At 34.2% G+C, this 19,447-nt stretch overlaps 2 protein-coding genes across 4 annotated transcripts; one reads left to right on the top strand and one right to left on the bottom strand.

Annotated features, from left to right (window-relative positions):
* Positions 1 to 2,072: 2,072 nt before the first annotated feature.
* On the top strand, positions 2,073 to 9,672 carry dpr17 (defective proboscis extension response 17). Of its 2 annotated transcripts, none has more exons than XM_036377616.2 (7): positions 2,073 to 2,302; positions 3,101 to 3,459; positions 4,405 to 4,919; positions 5,380 to 5,617; positions 6,896 to 7,107; positions 7,172 to 7,277; positions 7,425 to 9,672. In XM_036377616.2, exons 2-7 carry the CDS (start codon positions 3,207 to 3,209, stop codon positions 7,538 to 7,540), a joined length of 1,440 nt encoding a protein of 479 aa, XP_036233509.2. In that variant the 5' UTR covers positions 2,073 to 2,302; positions 3,101 to 3,206; the 3' UTR covers positions 7,541 to 9,672. The 2 variants fall into 2 exon arrangements, with proteins under 2 accessions (XP_036233509.2, XP_036233510.2); XM_036377617.2 differs by having other exon boundaries at positions 2,073 to 2,747.
* Positions 9,673 to 11,423: 1,751 nt separating this feature from the next.
* Positions 11,424 to 18,208, bottom strand: fid (fire dancer). Of its 2 annotated transcripts, XM_014239507.3 has the most exons (5): positions 18,170 to 18,208; positions 16,661 to 16,920; positions 15,988 to 16,595; positions 15,518 to 15,928; positions 11,424 to 15,459 (listed from the first exon to the last, which is right to left on the bottom strand). In XM_014239507.3, the coding sequence occupies exons 2-5, from the start codon at positions 16,752 to 16,754 to the stop codon at positions 12,070 to 12,072; spliced, it is 4,503 nt and encodes a 1,500-aa protein (XP_014094982.3). In that variant the 5' UTR covers positions 16,755 to 16,920; positions 18,170 to 18,208; the 3' UTR covers positions 11,424 to 12,069. The 2 variants fall into 2 exon arrangements, with proteins under 2 accessions (XP_014094982.3, XP_069968017.1); XM_070111916.1 differs by lacking the exon at positions 18,170 to 18,208 and having other exon boundaries at positions 16,661 to 18,044.
* Between the last annotated feature and the right edge of the window lie 1,239 nt (positions 18,209 to 19,447).

Genomic DNA, 19,447 nt, shown 5'->3' with positions numbered 1-19,447 from the left:
TAACAATAATTTTGCTATAATTTCGGAAGTGCGGATTATATTGAGCTAAATACATTTTTTACAATATATTACGTTTCAAGAACTGAGGGGTAGGGATTTGAAAATACTGCAAGATATGACAACCTTCACAAGTGCCTTTTTTATAGCAACTACATATAGAATCAAATCTGAAACTTTTACCGACCAATATTTTGCAGACGGAAAACGTTTTGCTAGTTCTATCTAGCTACGTTGTTTGATTTAAAGAACCGAAGCTTAGTTAAAAAAAAAAAAAAAGATATGGGCTATAGTGGTTCAATCTGAATAAATTTTTCGAAGAGCGTTACCTTGGAAAATAATCTACGCCGAATTTCGTAAAGATATTTTTTCAAATAGAAAAGTTGTCTATACAAGAGCTTGGTTTTAATCGGTCAGTTTGTATGACAGCAATGTATATGCTATAGTGATCCGATATCGGCTATTTCGAAAAAAAGACGTGTTCAAAAATTGATAAAAAGATATCTCAAAAACTAAGACAAAAGGACAGACAGACAGATGGAATACTGGCTAAATATATACTTTATGCGACCTCCGACGTTGCCTACTGGCTGTTCTGTTGTAGGTATAATGTTGTTGAAACAATTTGGGAACACATGACAATTTACTAAAATTAACTAATATTGCTGATAGCTGGTTATAAAATAACTTCAGGGCAAATTAGGATGTTGTGCCGAATTCTAATAAAGTAGGCTATTTTCGTAGAGGTCTAGCCAAATTTCCAATAAGGAATGATGGTTCCAAAGATGTGGATGTATGGTATACAACTGTGTAGTACGATCTGTGCAACTAACTACTAACCGTCCCCACTACAGTCTGTTCTATATAACCGGAATGGACGCGGATCAATTATCCCGTCAAGGACTGTTAACTCGGCAGAATTCTGTCGTTACAACAACAACAACCTGTGCAACTAACATTGACATAATACACACATTCCAGTCTAAAATTCTTAGAGCGATAACGGGTTCATCATGGTACATTCGAAATAAAAACATACACAAAGATCTTGCTATTCCTATGGTAAAGAAGTAAGTAGAGGACAGCAGAGAGTAATACGAGCTTAAACTCCCAGCAGCTTAAGGCAACAGCCTTAAAATGAGCAACGTATTAGTAAAAAGGCCCAACCACAACCTTCAGCTTGTTTAGTTTTAAAAAGGTTTAAGATTTTTTTACATATTGTTACGCTATAAACAATAGCAGATTCAATACATAAAGTAATTTAAAAAAAACATGTTCTTTAGTAATATATGATGAAGAAAACATTATATAATATTTAGACCAACTGCTGATTTGCAAAGCGATGTACCTGGACTAGTCATAAGATTGTGGTGTGTCTCCGTTTATGGACAGAGAGATGAACATCGTCCACATCATTTTAATTGTTTTAATATATTGTTAACGCAAGGATGTACAGCTAATATAAAATATGTACCACATATCAAAAAAAATTACAAAACAACTAATTTTAAAAAAGATTTTAAACTTGTATTGACTGTAATACCGTAACGACGCCACAGTCGTCGTATTTATTATATTTAGCAGGGTTAATTCGCCAGGCGCATTTACCAGCTGTTTGCTCTAACGAAACGGATCATATTCATAAAGGAATATCTACTCTGAACAGAATAGTTTTGTTTTGACTAATCAATTTCTTTTTCACTGTGTGTAAAAAAAAATGAATGCTAATATTTAACACCTAAATTTAACTTGATTTCTCCACACTGAAGCTTAAGATCTCAACAAGATGTCGCCATCTCACACGATATAAGGTCGATCGACTGCGATTTCTAGCTTCTTGAAATACCGATCAAAGGGCATTCTCATAATGCTGTCTGGTAGGCCCCATGCAGTGTGCTGAATATTTAAATCTATAATTTAGGGAATAATAAGGATTAATAAACGTTGACGAATATTAGAACTATTTGAAACGGACATGCGCACTAAAGAAGTGTTTGTCAAGATGAAATACCATGAATGAGAAACGAAACGCAGTGAAATATAAGAAATTAAGATATCTGTCAAATGGAGCAAAATGGCGTCACAGCATCTCTACATCGCTAATAGCAACTGCATTTAATCGGTATTAGCGAAAATGCTCTTACACTGCGTTGAAGACATCTGATGCGGTTTTAATAGTGACTCTTTAACCTAGCATAACAAACAATAAAATTGTGAATTAAGTTTTAAAAATGACAACTCTATACCAATATTGACAGTTGTTGAGATGAGATTAAAGCAAGATGAGGCAGAAAAACTGCAAAAGGTGTTCAAAAATTGTGATTTTTATTCTCTTAGTACTCTTTAAATGTGTTTTCTTGCTATTAGCGTACATACAAATCGCCCAAACATATGTTGCCAACAAAAAGCTATTTATTACCTTTATTACCCTCTTATAACGTGCACAGCAGCCCACCAGTGGTGCTAATGTGTATATTGGAAATACAAGCATTCAAATATAAAGAAATGGTGACAATTTGCTTGTTAGCATTTTTGGAGTCCTATAAGAGCACATTAAAGTAACTGCTAATTTGAAACAAAAATAAAAAAAAAAGTTGTTAACTTGACAAACTTTGCAAAACATTCTTTATAAAAAATATTAGAGGTACGCCTGTGAACTGTGAAAGCTCTCTTTAAATTTTTGAGGTATGATAAATTATGAATACGACCAGCAACATGTAGTTTTTTGCACACTCAGTGACACATTTCGCGTAAGTAAAATTTTAGAAAACCAGATATTTTCACTATACGAATAGATAGATTTGTAAACGTCGGAATTAATAATTCTTATATCGAGCCGAAAATACGATTTCGTAAAAGCTTTGTTATTTTGCTACGCTAATTTCTTTATCAAGTTTAAAATATTGTAGTCTAAACTAACTGTCTCATGTTCGAAATAATACCGCAATATTCGTAGACAGCTCGATATTTTAAATTACAATATAGTAAATACCAACAATACTGAATACAAAATAACGACTGGTATAATAAAAAATACAGCAAATATTAGGAACAGTCAGGATTTAACTTTATACATATATTTATTTATTTTTATTTACCATAGCCGTTAATAAACATCACAAATTCACAGCGCGAATATATGTCAAGGGGAACACAAAGGGGGACTGGCAATTGTGGTCTACAAGTTTACAAAAATCTCAACTCTAACCATGGAAAAAATGCAGAGACCAAGAAATATGAAGGACAACAACTTACCTTGCACCAGCAAGAATTTCAGTTACTACATTGGGTCCACTGCCATCGAAAACACGGACAATATACAAGCGGTCAATGACTTTAATAGTAACTGCAATTTCACTAACCATCATCAGATTAACAAGAATATGAATTCATGCAAAATAGTTTTTGTAACATGGAAATATTTATTAGCATTCATTTTGTTTTCCGCACTATTGGAATCGAGTAAGTAAATAGATTCATAAAATGTTTACATATTTTTAGCTAATTGTTTGCCAGCAACTATTAAAGGTTTTTTATTGCTTGATACATGCATACAGTTTATTTATAGTTTCATATAAAAACGTTTGCTTTTATTCTATTTTTATTGGTCCACAAGTTGAATTCAATATATATATTAACACTTTTACATACCTAGACAGCATGTTGATAAGAGTGTAATAAATTAGTTGCTCTGACCTTGTAAAAGGTGTAGGTCCCACCATTTATCGGATACCAACAAGGTGCTCAACACAACTGAGATAAGAAACTGGCTAAAACGTCTAACGGAGATGTATTGTACATGTGCTCTTTGGTTCTCTGAGCAGATTTTATTCGATGAAAAAAACTATAACTTAATCGCGTATTAAGCTAGACTTAACACTGTGGGCCGCCAAAGCTTGGATTTTAAAATGTTTGAAAAACGCCCACGCCTCAACCTTACGAGTAATTACACGTCTAATAAACTACTTCACCGAATTTTTAATAAACTTTTATATTTTTAAAACTAAATTACATTGAAGCTCACTTTCCATAGAGCCAAATTTTAATTCCCGTAAGCAGTTTTTACTTTACCTAATATTCCGCAAGCAATGAAAGCTTCAAAGCAGAACTTGGTTATGTGCATAAAAAGAGAAAAAGAGTCATAAAATCGTTAATTTGGCTTCTGATGTTTTTTCATTGATTTTTACTTAATATCTATAACATAAGACCTGAACAATTTTATTATAAGTCTGGCAACAGATAATGGTGTGAAGCTATTACATATTATTAAATAGTAGTAGTACATATATTAAATGATACACTTTCTGAGTAGCGCTATTCGAAAGCAACTGAAAATCATTATTTTTTGAAAATATTCTGAATTTAATTACAATATTTAAATCTTTCGTGTATTCATTGGTTTCTCAGATTCAACGATGGCTAAATCACAGGATGCAGCGAAACCTTTAACAGAAACTAAAATATCAGTGTTAGATTCATTGTCCACAACTGCGAAAACTGCTTTTCCACAAAATACAACAACAACTCAGTCAATATTAACTGCGGCAATAACTAAAGATTTAGCAAAATCTGTTTATGAACTACCATCTTCAACACCATCTGTAGCCAAGCAATCAACTCCAATTTCATTGCCATCAACTGTAGCAACAAAACAGCCTTTATCAGCATCTGACGTCCTTTTGAAAGGTTTTTCGTTACCTACATTTATACCACCACTATCGCCATTTGCTATAGACGAATTCACAGCGTATTCATCGGCAACACCTTCTTTAAAAGCACTAACATCAAGCATGACTTCGGAAACCCCAGACGACCAACTTTATATCGCCGCCTACCAACAAAACAGACGCCGCCCAAACTTTTCTGTGACAACAAAAAACATTACCGTTCAATTGGGAAATCACGCCTATTTGCCATGCAACGTAAGTGGTTAACAGTTATGAAACACTTGCTGCCTATTTTTTCACAATTTTTGGTGTTTTGAACAATAATGAATCAACAAAACTCCAGGACAATGGGGGTAATCTGTAAGTGCGACATAGGCTAAGCCTAAAAAAAATTTTTTTTAAATAGTCATTTCAATATGAACAAATAGATAAGTATATATACAATAGATAGTAAATATTAGTAGCTAATATACCGCAAACAAAATGACACCCCATGCACGCTTTGCGCAAAACCCCAAAGAATCACTTGAAGGATTTTGAAAGGAGTTGCGAAAAAACAAAATATATATTCGTCATGGTATTAAATACCCTCACGTCGCAAAATGGCCTTAACCTATGTTTTTGCATAATAACATGGGGTACTTAGAGTGATAATTTTAATAAGTTCTCTTTAAAAATATGTTGAAAAGTTACATTAATTTTCATTCATCAACAGATTCCGCGCATTTTGAATAAACCAATTTCATGGTTACGCCTTCGCGATGGACATATTCTCTCCGTCGACCAAGCAACTTTCATTTCTGACCAGCGCTTTCAATCTATTTTTCAAGGCCAGAGCGATAGCACTTGGTCGCTGCAAATCAAATACGTACAGGAAAGCGATGAAGGCTGGTATGAATGCCAAGTGCCCACCGAACCGAAAATGAGCGCTAAAATCTATTTAGGAGTGGTGGGTAAGTCAAAATAGATGAGTTTGTAATTACGCTAGCCAAGTAAACCTTCTTCATGGTATTTGATGGTGGAGTATCAGAATTAAACTAAGTATCAGATACAATATATTTGTGTGTTATTCACTTTTATCGGTTTTTCATCCAGCCAACATATAAGCGGCTAAGTTCCATTTATTTAGTTAATTCAAAAGTATAACACTACTTAATAAAATTTTAACTTTTTTTGTCACATGAAGATGAGAAAATTATTTCTTAATATAGAAAATAATACTTATGATTTCCTTGAAAGTTTGGCTGCTGGAAGGTCTTCTTAAGTATCCCTCAATAATCTGTTAGCATTCCTGCGCTCTAGTTCCCTTGATAGCGCTTCACCATTTAAGAAATGTACTGATGGAACCTTTTGCCTTGTTCGTCACTCACAGCACTCAAATTTGCCGGAAAGAAATCCAGATGAGAGTGCAACATATGTATTTTTAAGGACATATTACACCCCAAATCTTTATATGACATTGTAAGTTCATTTTTTAAGTCTTTGTAATTTTCCAAGAAAGCTAATTCCAGTCATTTAATCTATGATACGTTATACCGCCAAACTTCAGGCAGATTCAAATCACGTACTAAATCGTTTAAATCACTTTGTGTCAATAAGTGCTGTACTTTTGAAGTTGACGGTTCATAATTTGGATACTGATCGATTTGAAGGCTTTGACACTGGCAGTTCGGCACTATGTAGGATGGGTCTGTTGACCAAAGACAAGTTTGGATACCGGATAGTGTGTTTGGACTTAGTTATAATGCCTTTTGTTTGAGTCGAACAAAAATCACAATCGCTTACTTTATCCTTTAGTTTGGTACAAATCATTGCTACAGCAAATGGTATATTTCTGGGTTTTTGTTTAAACCAGTTTTATAGCAGTCTAGCCCACGTTAGACAACATTTACTTGTATGTGGAACCCAGGATTTATCTTGATTTCTCACAGGAAATAGCACTGTTCAGTTAGTGACGTGAATAACGCATAACAAACACTGTCGGAGTCGGTACAACACTTTCGTGACATGATTAGATGTAACAAACGATTATCTCGATTGATTAATGACATTACTCACAAATTATATGAACAAAATTTTTATAATATATTTATTGTATTGTATTAATTAATATGTACATTAATGACATTACTCACAAATTATATGAACAAAATTTTTATAATATATTTATTGTATTGTATTAATTAATATGTACATATATATAAATTGAATTATTGGTTTCATACCACTAGTACCGCACACTGAACTTATCGGCGATCGGAATCGTTTCGTGAAGACGGGCAGCAGAGTGGCATTGCATTGCATTGTTCGTGATACGCTTGAACCACCAACATACATTATCTGGTTTCGCGGCAAAACACAAATCACAAATGACAACGAACAGGGTTGGTACACAGAAATCGATCGTACGATATTCGGTAATGCTGACAGCAGTAGTAATACGGTAAGTAGATGATGTTTTCGCTCCGAATATACCTACAATGTTTTTATTGACTTATACATCACAGATCGGCTCGTTAATAATACCATGCGTTCGGAAGCAGGATTCGGACACCTACACTTGTGAGCCATCGAATAGTGCTGCCGTAACCGTTGACCTTCACGTGCTTAGTGGTAAGAGTTGAGAACTACATAACTTATGTATTGAAAGCATTGTACATAGCAATATTTAGCGTTCATTTAATTCACAAATACATACGTATGTTCATCAACTTTTTATTAATATCATCGAAGTTTCTCTAATTAATTTATCCCTTGCAGGAGAGTATTCTGCATCGGCAATAATGTCAGCGGCAGGCTCCTATCGGCTTAGTAAATCCATTTTCACGTGCCATTTCTCTTTTCTGCTGCTACTGCAGGCCATGGGAAAAACGTGACTGCATTGTAATTCGCCACACGTTACGAAAGAGCATTTCCTTACCCATCGTTTATTCCCATTACCATGTGAAGCTTTATTTTTTAAAGAATAAAATATGATAATTAAGTTAAGTAAATAAATGTATTTACAACAGCAATCATTAATACCTAAGTATTATAAACATTGTTGACAGTATTAAAGTAAAATTTCAATTCGTGAAAAGCAAGACGGGGAAACAAAGTTGTGAAACTTCAATAAGTAGGTTATTAGCTCAACTAATTAAATTTAAGATATTTAAGCACTAAGTAAGCGTTGAATAACTTGTAGTATTTTACATGCAGTCAACAGCTAAAAACTACATCTACAGTCGAAGTCGAAAACAGAAATTGAAATATATTATAAAAAAAAATATGGTTGTATTAACTGCTAATAAAAGCCGCAAATTCGTTGAAAATTAAAACTATAATAACTATAATTTAAAATATATTAAATAAATTAAAACATGTACATTATTATAAATATATAATTATGTTTTACTCTTTCTTATTTCTAATAATCTATGCTCAGATATTAAACTTTTATACGAAATAATCTAAAATTTTAACTTACAAAAGCCATGCCAAATACTTAAACAGTTATCATTTTATCATACGTATCCTGTCATGCACGTTTGTCACAAGTAAAAGGGAAAAAACAACTTTTAGCAACAATCGTAGGTCATCTCCAAGCTATGTACAGGTTGGTTGAAAACTTTCTGCGCTCGAAATGAAAACATACTATTTTTGGTAAGAAATATATATCTTTTTCAATATAATCTCCCTTAACTTCAATACACTTATTCCAATGATCCTCCAATAATTTTATGCAATCCCTATACGACCCTAATAGCTTCTTCATTCGACGAAAAACGCTTTCCACGAGGAAATTGCTTCAGGTTTCTGAAGAGGTAGTAAACGCTAGGAGCCAAATCTGGACATACGGTGGATGCTCAAGCAATTCGTACTTTAAAACGTTAAATTTTGTCATTGCTACAACAATAAATGGCTGTAATAATATTCAGAGTTGATTGTTTTACCTTTCTGTAGATAATCAATCAACAAAATTCTTTTTGCATCCCAAAATACTGATACCATAGCCTTCTTTGCTGATCGTTGTGACTTCACCTGCTTTGGAGCTGAACAACCAGCTTCAGTTCACTGTAAACGTTCTTTATTTCAATTTAGGGTCATGGTGGTAGATCCAAGTCTCATGCATAACTATAAAACGATGCAAGGAATCGGTCTTATTCTGCTTAAAAAGCTCCAAATGATGCTGAGAAAGTTGTTTTCAATTCAGTTTTTGTTAAATTGTTAACGTATGCGACACTAACAAACCAAACAGCTTTCTCATATGTAATTCTTCATGTAAAATATGAAGTATTCGTTCATCTGAGATGCCTATGACAGTAGCAGTTTCACGCTTAGTCAAACTTGGATCTTCACTAGCACTATTATGAACTTACTCAATCAAGGCTAGTACGACCACGTTTTAATTCACCAGCTCTAAATTCAACGGTGCGATTTGAAGTTGAGGACTTTTTATATACTTCTAACAATTGTTCAAAAATCTCCTTTGTTTTTTAATCTTTCAAAACAAAGAGTCTAATCACTGCGCGAAATTAAATTGTTTCCACGTTAAAAAAATAACCTGACACGTCAACTTCAAATGTCTTGTAAACAAGGAATTATTTGACAGAATGACTAGTAACTTTGCATGTGTTCTTTTCAACCGACCTGTATAATACGGATGATATCAGCCTCCATACGAGTGTTTTTCAATTAAGGGTGAAATAATCGCTAGATCACATAAGTTAAGTAAGTAAAATATTTAAAAACAAAAAACAAACACTTGATTTAAGAAGAATTTTATTCGGAAAAGTTTTAGATAATATTATATATATTCAGTTTTTGAGTACATGGTTTTAATCAAAATGTGGTATTGTAATTTAGTTATCATTGTACTATTACTTAATTTTTTACACTATTCTCTATTAAATCAATACGATAAATGTATTTATGATCTGAACCATTGTCATACGTATATCTTAATATAATATATAAATATTAAAAAACTAATTATTATAATCCTAAACAATATTAAGATATATGTTATTGGTTCTAAATAAATATCACTGTACGCAACAATATTCTGATTTACATTTTCAAGTAATAACTAAATCACGAGTTTCAAATATTAATCTCTAAGATCAGCGTACACAATTTAACCATGTAAGTATGTCGCTCTAATGAGTACACCAAACATATTGAGTCACAAATAAAAGTTGCCAAATAAGTGATTTGAGCATCACATATAATACTTTTCGAAACCGCCATCTTAATTGTTAATATCCAATTTCCTTCATTCCTTTACAGAAACAATAAGAAAGAGCTAATTTCGGTTATAACCGAATTGGCAACACCTTAAAGTAAATAATAAAAATGTTCCGTGAAAGTTAAACATTCATCATTCGTATACGTATGCCAATATGACGTTTAGACTGCCATCTAGACCAAATTTATGCGTACTCAGCCTTAAATCCAATTTAGTTGAAGGAAACATGACCACTTAATTTCACTAAAATATCATAAATTTTGAACCACCAAATTGTTTAAGGTAAGATGGAATGGGAAACCAATATATCAGCTTTAAAGTTAGCTAGAAAATCGGAAATGATTGCATTAATTGTTGAAATTACTCAAGTATACTCGAGAACATATTTCGACGCAAGTTTATGAATTTAACTCAAACACCGACCGATTTATGCGGCAAAAATTCTGTTAGAATAACGAAATATCGTTATATGAAGTAGGTGGAAGCTGGGGTAATTCGTTGAACAATTACACAAATTTTCGGAAATACACAATAATATATTCCATAACTCACATATTGACCGATATAGACGGTATAAAGTCAACCGTAAGTTCGAAAATCTTTATATTGGGTATATGGGGACTAGGGCACATTAATTTCGGGAATATGTTCCCTCCGTATGTCAATAACATATCTTAGAGTTTGACCGATATTTCCGGTGAATAGTGTGCCTTAAGCACTGTTGTGCACATATTCGGTATCAGGCGACTTGAAAAGTTATTGTCCGATTGCTATTAGTTTTAGACGTGAGATCGCACAATATGAACACGAAATTGATCAAGTAGCTACTGAAATATAAGAATTCGACCAAAGGTCGGCGGAATTTGGAATTAGTTTGCGACTGATTATAGCACTTTATAAGTTGTCTATTAACTGTACTTTGTGAGTGACAGCGTGGCAGTGGACCGATGTGATACGTCTGCAATACCAACCTCCCTTGCGTGCCAAGGAATACGCGTACCAAGCTTCATCAAGATATCTCAATTTTTACTCAAGTTATAGCTTGCACATACAGGCAGACGTACGCACAGATATTCACCCGGATTTCAAATCGCTACGTCATTCTAATCATTTATATATATGTACTTGTACATATGTATATAACTCTATATGTGTCTCGATTAGTTTTAGGTCTTACAAACAATCGTTAGGTAAACAAAACTTTTATACTTAGTAGCAACATAAAACGGATGGTACACCAATTTTTTTCTTAACGACGGTAAACGCTTTTTGAAAATGATGAGCCAATTTATACATTATGCAGAGTAAAATCAGAGATTAGAAATATTTAACAAAATATTATTTTTAAGTACTTTAGTTGTAAGTGTACAAAGCTTATTCAATCGTTATGAGAAACGAAGTCTTGTTTGAGTTAATTTAAATACATTATAATCTTTTTTTTTTATTTTACTTTGGATAAAGACAAATTTAAACTGTTAGAAAAACGGTATTTTATAAACTATCGTGCGTTTTAAATTTAAAGTTGGCAACACTCTTCTCAATGTCTCCCATGCGTAGAATAAAAAACTAGAGCGAAGTAAACAAAATTAAACATCAACTGCGTATTGCAAATTATTGTGAAATATTATCACACCTATCTCAATTAAAAAGAATCGTATAACAGGCAAATTTATATACAAATATACACGATTTCATAAAAGTTGTAACTTCTGCGTCTTTCCATATTCTATATTCTTTATCTAGTAGTAGCTAATGATGTTACGAAACATTTATTTACAATTTCATATTCGTTAAGAATTTGCTCTAGTTTAATTATTAATCGTTGCATTAATCAAAAGCTGCATTTGAGTTAAACGTAAAATATCTATGAGTTCGTTAACACCAATATTAACTTAAGCACCAGTATTTGCACATATACCATCTATAGTTATGATTGGTATATGTTAAGCGATGAGCTATGAGTACCTACTTATTTAATATATATATTTTCGTTGCGACTATATCGTTCGATGTAAGCTCAGAAGTTTATGTGTATGCATGTTCGAGATACATATGCCTATTAAACATTAGAATTTATGCTCAATTAGAACTACAATGTGTGCATTTCCTTTTACACATGTACGGGGTTGTTTACTATACTTTTCTATTTTCATATTATTTGAAATTGTTTGATTTTATTTATATTGTCCAGACTTGAACTTTTTCAGCAACTACACACCAACTAGACCGTTCATAATATGAGGAAACTATATGCAGACTAGCTACATGGTGATTAATTAATGCATCAAGCTCTCCCTCACGAAAAACATGATAATAACGGTGGTGTGTTGTCGAACCACCTTGAGATGGACTCTCAAGCGAACCGGCCGAACTGTTAGAATTGCCCCATGATTCCGTTGATTGTCGATTTTGGAGAGATTTTTCAGTTTCTTTGTTTTCATGTTCGACTTTAATTTCGAAGTAGCCTTCCTTCTCAGCTGCCATTTCCAATCCTAAAGTATCACACCCGGGTGCTCTTTCTATGACTTTAGGGTATATTTGAACCTCATCTTTGGGTTGATACAGCATTTCTTGACCAATCGGATGATGTTGTTTTGACAAGAGGCCAAGTTCATTTTCTGCTTCTTCATCAAAGACATCACCTTCGTCTTGCAACAGATAAGCGGTTTCTGGATTCAAATTATATGGGCGATTGCGTTTATAATTAATTTTGGATATTTTACAGTTTTCATAGAGTTGGAGAGAGTAGCTTCGTTCATCACTTTCTTCTTCGTTTTCCTCATGAATGGTAAAGCTACGTGTCTGTGACGATAAAGATGATGTAGAAGAAGTTGGCGATTGTTGTAAGCTTGGCTGCGTAGAAAGGTTTGCAAGCATTAAACGTCGTTCTCGAAGTTCCTCACGGATTGCTGACAAATCTCGCAGCTCATTGCTGCGCTTCCGATTTAAATATTCTGCAGATACATGAGTAGGTGCATCTGAAGGATCAGCAGATTCGCTCGTGATTTCTAAACTTCCGCATTCATCAATATCGTTTTTGTCCTCAAGTTTTCGCATCAACTGTATATTTAGCTGTTCAGCAAACCCAACAAAGTCTGGTTCTTTCCTATGTAGTGAATTCGTACTTAGGTTAATGTTGCCTTTGTTCAGAGGCATAAGACAACTGTCTTCTTCATTTAAAAATATGTTGTGTGGAATATCATTATTAATCTTCAGTTGCTCATCATGTTGTTGTTGTTTTTTTGTCTTAACAGTTCGCTCAAAAAGTAAACCATCGCTGCCATCTTGTTCAAAAGTGGGAGATAATCTTATATTTTCACTTTGCTCTATGCTCATTGTCGTAGAATTAATTTTCCCGGTACTAATAACACTATCAATTGAGTTTGGAGTGGATGCCTCGCTTGAATCGCTGTCTAAATCGTCAGTAGCCGGATTGAAAAGTTCTAAAGACATTAGTTTTGGCATATTTGGAATAGATGAACTAGATGTTGCCGATGACCGTCGTACGATTGGAAAACTTTGACGTATTGATTGTAAGGATTGCTTACGAAACTTAGGTATAGGAGGTAAGTTCTTTACGATATGCCGCGTTATTTTACATTTGATTTCTTCATTTTCCTGCTGATGTTGAGCATTATCCTTTTCGTGCTGTTTGATAAGATTCTCATCAAAATCGAATTGATCCTTAATTTTTTCCACATTAATATTGGATAACGCTTTTGAATTTTCATCTAAGCTATTATTTTTATTGTCTAAAGGTGAAGTAAGCATTGCCATAGCTGCCGTCACAGTTGCAACTGTTCTTGGCGGAGATGTTATTACAGCTTGTATAGTAGCAGGGGAGTGCGCCGGTGTTGGGGGACATGCCAAAACCATAGGTGATGTGGGTACGGAGGACAATCTTTGATGGTGCGGCTGTTGCACATGCTTTAGACATGTTAAACAGTTCGAAGTATTGTCATTGTTTTGCATTTTACACGTGTCATTTTTGTGTTGGCAACAACTACCGTAAATGCGACATGCTCCTCCACTGTTGCTGGACGATGAATTACTTGAACTCGAATTTGAGCTTTGATGATAGTTAAGTTGCTGCTGTTGCTGTTCTGGCTTCGGTATGAAAATAACTGAGGCAAAACTATCTTCAGACTCAATACTTGTATCCGATTGTAGGCTGCTGTCCTTAGAGGAATCTGAACCGGACTCTTTAGAATGTCGACGTGACTCCCCATCCCTATTTTCATTACCATCGTTAGTAGTGGAAAAGGTATTACAACCCACATAGTGGTATGTGCTGCAATAACAGCCCGATTTAGAACACTCAGCATTGTTGCAGTATGTGACTGGACCAGCATATTTGTTGATTCCACTACCGACCGACACTTGTTTTTGATAATGTGATGCCTGTGAACCTGTTTCGTGCGTGTTTATGAAGGCACGTGATTGGCGTTGGCAATTTTGCAGGTTTAATGACTGCTGGTGTTGAACATACTGATAATGATGATGATGATGATATTTATTGCATTTTGGAATGTTTGACTGTAACGGTTCGGTACTGTTTTCTTGACTCTCATTGATCACTTTATCCGACAGATCGGAATTAATCGTACCTGGTGTTATATAAGACGAAAAGTTCTGCACTAATTTGTTTAAGCCAGTTTTTGTAACCCGCTCAAAACTACCTGTTGAAGTCTTCACTTTCTTTGTGAAGTTCTCTCTTATTATATGAAATTTTTTTGAAAGCGTACTTGATTGACAGAGAAATGCTTCATTTAATGACGTCTGTTTTTGTATGCGTTTCCGTACACCCTCTTTTTCACGCAATCGGTTAACGGCCATAAGTTCTTCATTCAATGAACTTTGTTTGCGTAAAAAGATACTTGCTTGCATTATTTGGCGGGCGGTAAGGGGAGATTGTTGGTGCAAATTATCAATAATAGGCATTTTTCCCAGAGTTTGAGAGTTAACGTTAATATTATTGCCGTTGAAGTAGCAGCGACTACGTAAATACAAACTATTACTGGCACTATGATTATTATATGTACTTTTTATATGAAAAGAATTTTCTGGCAGTTGATATTCTTCATCACAAAAAGATTGTTTTTGTTTTATCAGCTTTGGGCGACGACCTAGTGGAGTACTGCTATTTATATTTTTTAAAATTGCTGCATTCATAGATTTTGTGGGAGATTCATTGGTTTTGGTGACAATAACTGGTGCTACATTGATATCCTTGGTATGGAAATGTTGACTATTTTGCATTGAATAGGTTGATACAGGTATTCCAGATTTGCAACTCATGTCCAAATGAACGAGAGTACGGCCCAAACTAGGGACACTGGAACGCGAACGCACAATTTGGCGAGGAGGAGGATTAAGAATGCTACCCAGGCTACGTGATTTCAATCCTGCAGAAAGTGGTGGATCGTGAAAATCTTCAAAGTCTTCAAGTCGTCGTAGTTCGATTGGCAAATCTTTTACATCTTCGAAGTCAAGACTACTGTCATTTTTGGTTTCTTTCGATGCCCACGAGTCCAAAAACCAAGGATGCTTGCGACCAGCAGCAAGTTTCTGAAAAGTAACAAAATATGTTTCCATTTAAGTACTCCGACTATGCTATGAATCTTACTTGAATAGCACGTCGCACAAAACTGTAGCAGGATTCACCAGGCGAGGATGAGGATAAACTTGAGCTATCACCATCACCAGCTGAGCGACTTGAGTTTGTTGAGTCCTCTGTGTAAGCATGATAAGGTGGTAGGAAGCTTTCATCATCCTCTTCATCCGAACAGCTCATATTACGTATTTTCGGCAGCTGCCATGGAATGAGAACATCTTGCGACTCAAAACGACGGTGTCTCTGTTCAAGTGCCCATACCGTTATAATGACGCGACCACCAATACGCAATACACGTGCCAGCTCTCGTAGAGCGTTTACGCGACGCTCAGTGGTAGCAAAATGATGAACAACAGCCAACGAAAGAACTGCATCAAATGAATTATCTCTAAATGGTAACTCCAAATTATCGCACATTATAACCTTAAAAAAATTATTAATTTTATATCAAAACTGCTTGACTACACAAAAACAATACCAACCTCTCCTCCTTTTTCACGTGCCACCTTGCTCAATCGATAACAACGATCTACTCCAACTGTACAAATGGAGCGATTTCCATGAGCAAGGTAACGACCATTACCGCAGCCAACATCACACACCACGGCACCAGGATCTAAATTATTTAGAAATTGTGCTATTCGTGGTCGAATAGGACCGGATGGTTCATCGCAATTCTCATAAACGTCATGAACGTAGGCACGTTCCAGCGCCGCTGAACGTCCATTGGTATCATCCACTGTCTTCCTTGAAGTAGCTTCATTGCAAGCTTCAATTGTTGAATTGATTGAGACCAAACTGCTTGCAGCCTCTGACTTTGGCAATAAAGTTATAAAATTACTATTACTTGTTTGCAACACTTTCGCTGTATTACAAATATCCGCCTCAATGCCAGTCGTATCGGTTTTACACCGTGGTAATGCATCATTATTAGCTAGTGGGGCTAAAGGGGCTAAAACAATGTTGCTGGCGTTTCGTTCACCATTTGTCGTAGGGGAACTGGTAGCTAGTTGCTTCGTCATCGATTCTCTTTGAAATGTATTTGTGTTTGCCTCCAAAGAATTTGCAAATTCAGTGTGCAAATTTTCATCTGCCAATTTATGATTATATCATTAATAATACTATTTTTTCAAGAGCATAAAATATAATGCTTACCATTTAGATTAGCGCTAATTCCGTTGAAAACATCATTTGCAGCTAACTTCGAGGTGTTCGTGCTTGAAGCAATGGCTAAACAGCTGGTTAACATTTAGATAATTTTATGTACTTTTATTTAGCTCATTTTGTGTAGCAAGACGCCTAATTGTTTGGCCGTAAACACCGATTTGTATGTTCATATACGTATCTATACAAACTTTTATTATTTCATAAGCAATTAGCGACTGGCAAATCCGCCTTGTTTCTGTGCAACTTTACTATAATATTTATCAAAAAGAAGGAACAAATTTCGTACTAGTGACCATATAAAAAGTTAGTTTCGTTAAGTTCATATAAACAACAACAGCAGACATGCGCTTTTAACAGTTGGCGCTCACTCAATTAGTTGACAACAGTTGGAAGCCTCTTTCCAAAGGTACTTTTTTGAATTTTTATGAATGAAAGCTTTGTTCATAAACACTTGTATAAATGGTAAATGCAACATAATTGGGGTCGTTGTGCTAATTTCTTTGACCTACAGTTGGTCGATATTTTGGCGTGCATATTTAGATTAACACATGGTAACAATTATCTTGGATTTGCATTGATATTATAAGAATTAAGTGTGCCAAAAGAGGTTTGTTAGTCTATAGATATTGGTACATTATTACATTATTACTTCTCCTGTCTTCCTAATAGTTAGTTAATGGCTGTGCGTGTTTGTAATAAATCCATACATATTGTATATAACCCAATTCCATAACTTTCACCCCAGCCAAGTTTGTTGTTTTATTTCTATTTTTAATTCATTACAATTTTGCATATTGCAGTTCTTGCAACTCGTTTGCATATACATATGTTACATATGTACAATTAGTATGTATTATATATAGCGCATTAGAAACACGTTCACTGATTAGTATAATTTTGCTGTTCTAGTTAGATTTCAGACATGTATTTTTAGTTGTGCACTAGCAAATTGTGTCTAGTTTGATGCTTCACTGTGGGTTTTTATTTACGTATGCATGACAACTTAACGAACCGCGAAAAACATACAATGTCAGAGAGTGACTAATACATATAAGGACACGCACAGCACTCGCTGCGGGAGAGGGAGCGAAAATATTTCACGAGCAGAATGGAATAAAGCTTCTGAAAACGCGAATTGAATTTCAATGATTTTTCACAATTTTCTAAAACTAAATTAATATGTCTTATGCAGTTATTAAGACAGATCATGTTACTAATTAAAACATGACGGTAAATTAAATGTTCACTACTTTACAGTTATTTTATATTTATTATGAAACAATTAAACTAAACGCATGCAATTGTCATTAGGTTGCTTTAAGCAACTGAGCTCTCTACATATTTGCAAACTATTTATTTATTATTTCGCCAATTATTACTTTCAAAATATTCAATTCACATTATTTAAACAAATTTGGTTTTTTATTATTAAGTTCTAAATGTATTTTTGATATATACTATATGCATCGAAAATCGTCGACAGATAATGGTACCTACACGAATTTGTAATTGAATCTGAATTGTTCGGAATAGCGTTCAAAACTGAACTCGACGAAGTTAGTCAAACAACAGTAAGCACAGAAGAGCTGATATGAACAGGAGTTGCCAGATAAATTGAAATATAATCTTTCTAAAGCATATGAAGGAAAACTTTCGCTTTTTAATTATGAATTCAGCTTTTTCGCGCATAAACAACTCAACGAAAGCGATAAAACCTTCCGGTAAGAAGCTTTCTCAATATGCTGACGGATAGTTCAGTGACTGGCTAACAAGAACTGTCTTATGACCAGTTATTGAATTTATTAACGTATTTAAACAATTAATAAAATTATTCTTCCTTTTGTTCAATAAATAATAATAATTATCAGACTACAATGACAGTAACTGTGTGCTTTAGAGGATTTAGAGATAAATAAGTTTCATCTTTTGAGTGTGTTCTTTCTAACATACATTCTATGTTTTTTGACGTATACAACGTTAAGTGCAAAGAAAATGCACAACATTTAATAAACTGGCCTATATTTTAGTATTGTGAGTACCCACATTTTTTGACATTTTGTATTTAAAAAAAGAATTATGTTATCCCCAAATTCAATATTATTCATGACTAAAATTAATTTGGCAACAAATATGAAAATATAGTTTTTTTGAACAAAAACAAAGTTTTGAAAATAAATTTCAACAAACTTAAATGCCAAACACATGTTTTTACTTGGCCTCTGGTTCGGCATCTATCCCTCTAGGCAGTGGCGGATTTACTAGCAGTTTTTGATATTTGCCTGGGGCGGTAAATTGTCTCGGGCCGGCCCTGTACTTGCATTTCTTAATAAAAAGTCTAACAACTTTCTACCAAGTCTTAAGGCCAACATGACATTGGGCGTTTTCTAGTTATTTTGATTTATTCGTTTTGAAAAATGTTGATTAACCATATAATGGCATTATATAATATAACCATTATACCATAGTTTAATTACTGACAACACTCGCAACTTAAGCTTATCTTGAGGTTGATATGTAGATATGATAGTACTGACTTCCTCCGGGGCCAACAAACATGTGTACCAAGTTTCATCAAGTACTCAAAGTATCGCTTACACGGACGGACGGACAGACTGTCAGTCGGTATTCGACTTCTCTCGTCCTCTTGATCACTTATACAAGTATATACATGTATATAAGTTAATCTCTAACTCAGAAAACTTTAGGTATTACAAACAACCGTTAGGTGAACAAAACTATTACACTTTGTAGCAACCTGCTGCAAGAATACAAAAA

This window comes from Bactrocera oleae, chromosome 2, assembly GCF_042242935.1.
Source record: "Bactrocera oleae isolate idBacOlea1 chromosome 2, idBacOlea1, whole genome shotgun sequence".
NCBI classification, from domain to species: domain Eukaryota; kingdom Metazoa; phylum Arthropoda; class Insecta; order Diptera; family Tephritidae; genus Bactrocera; species Bactrocera oleae.
Note: the sequence above shows the minus strand (reverse complement) of the source record. Positions and strands in the feature narration are given on the sequence as shown.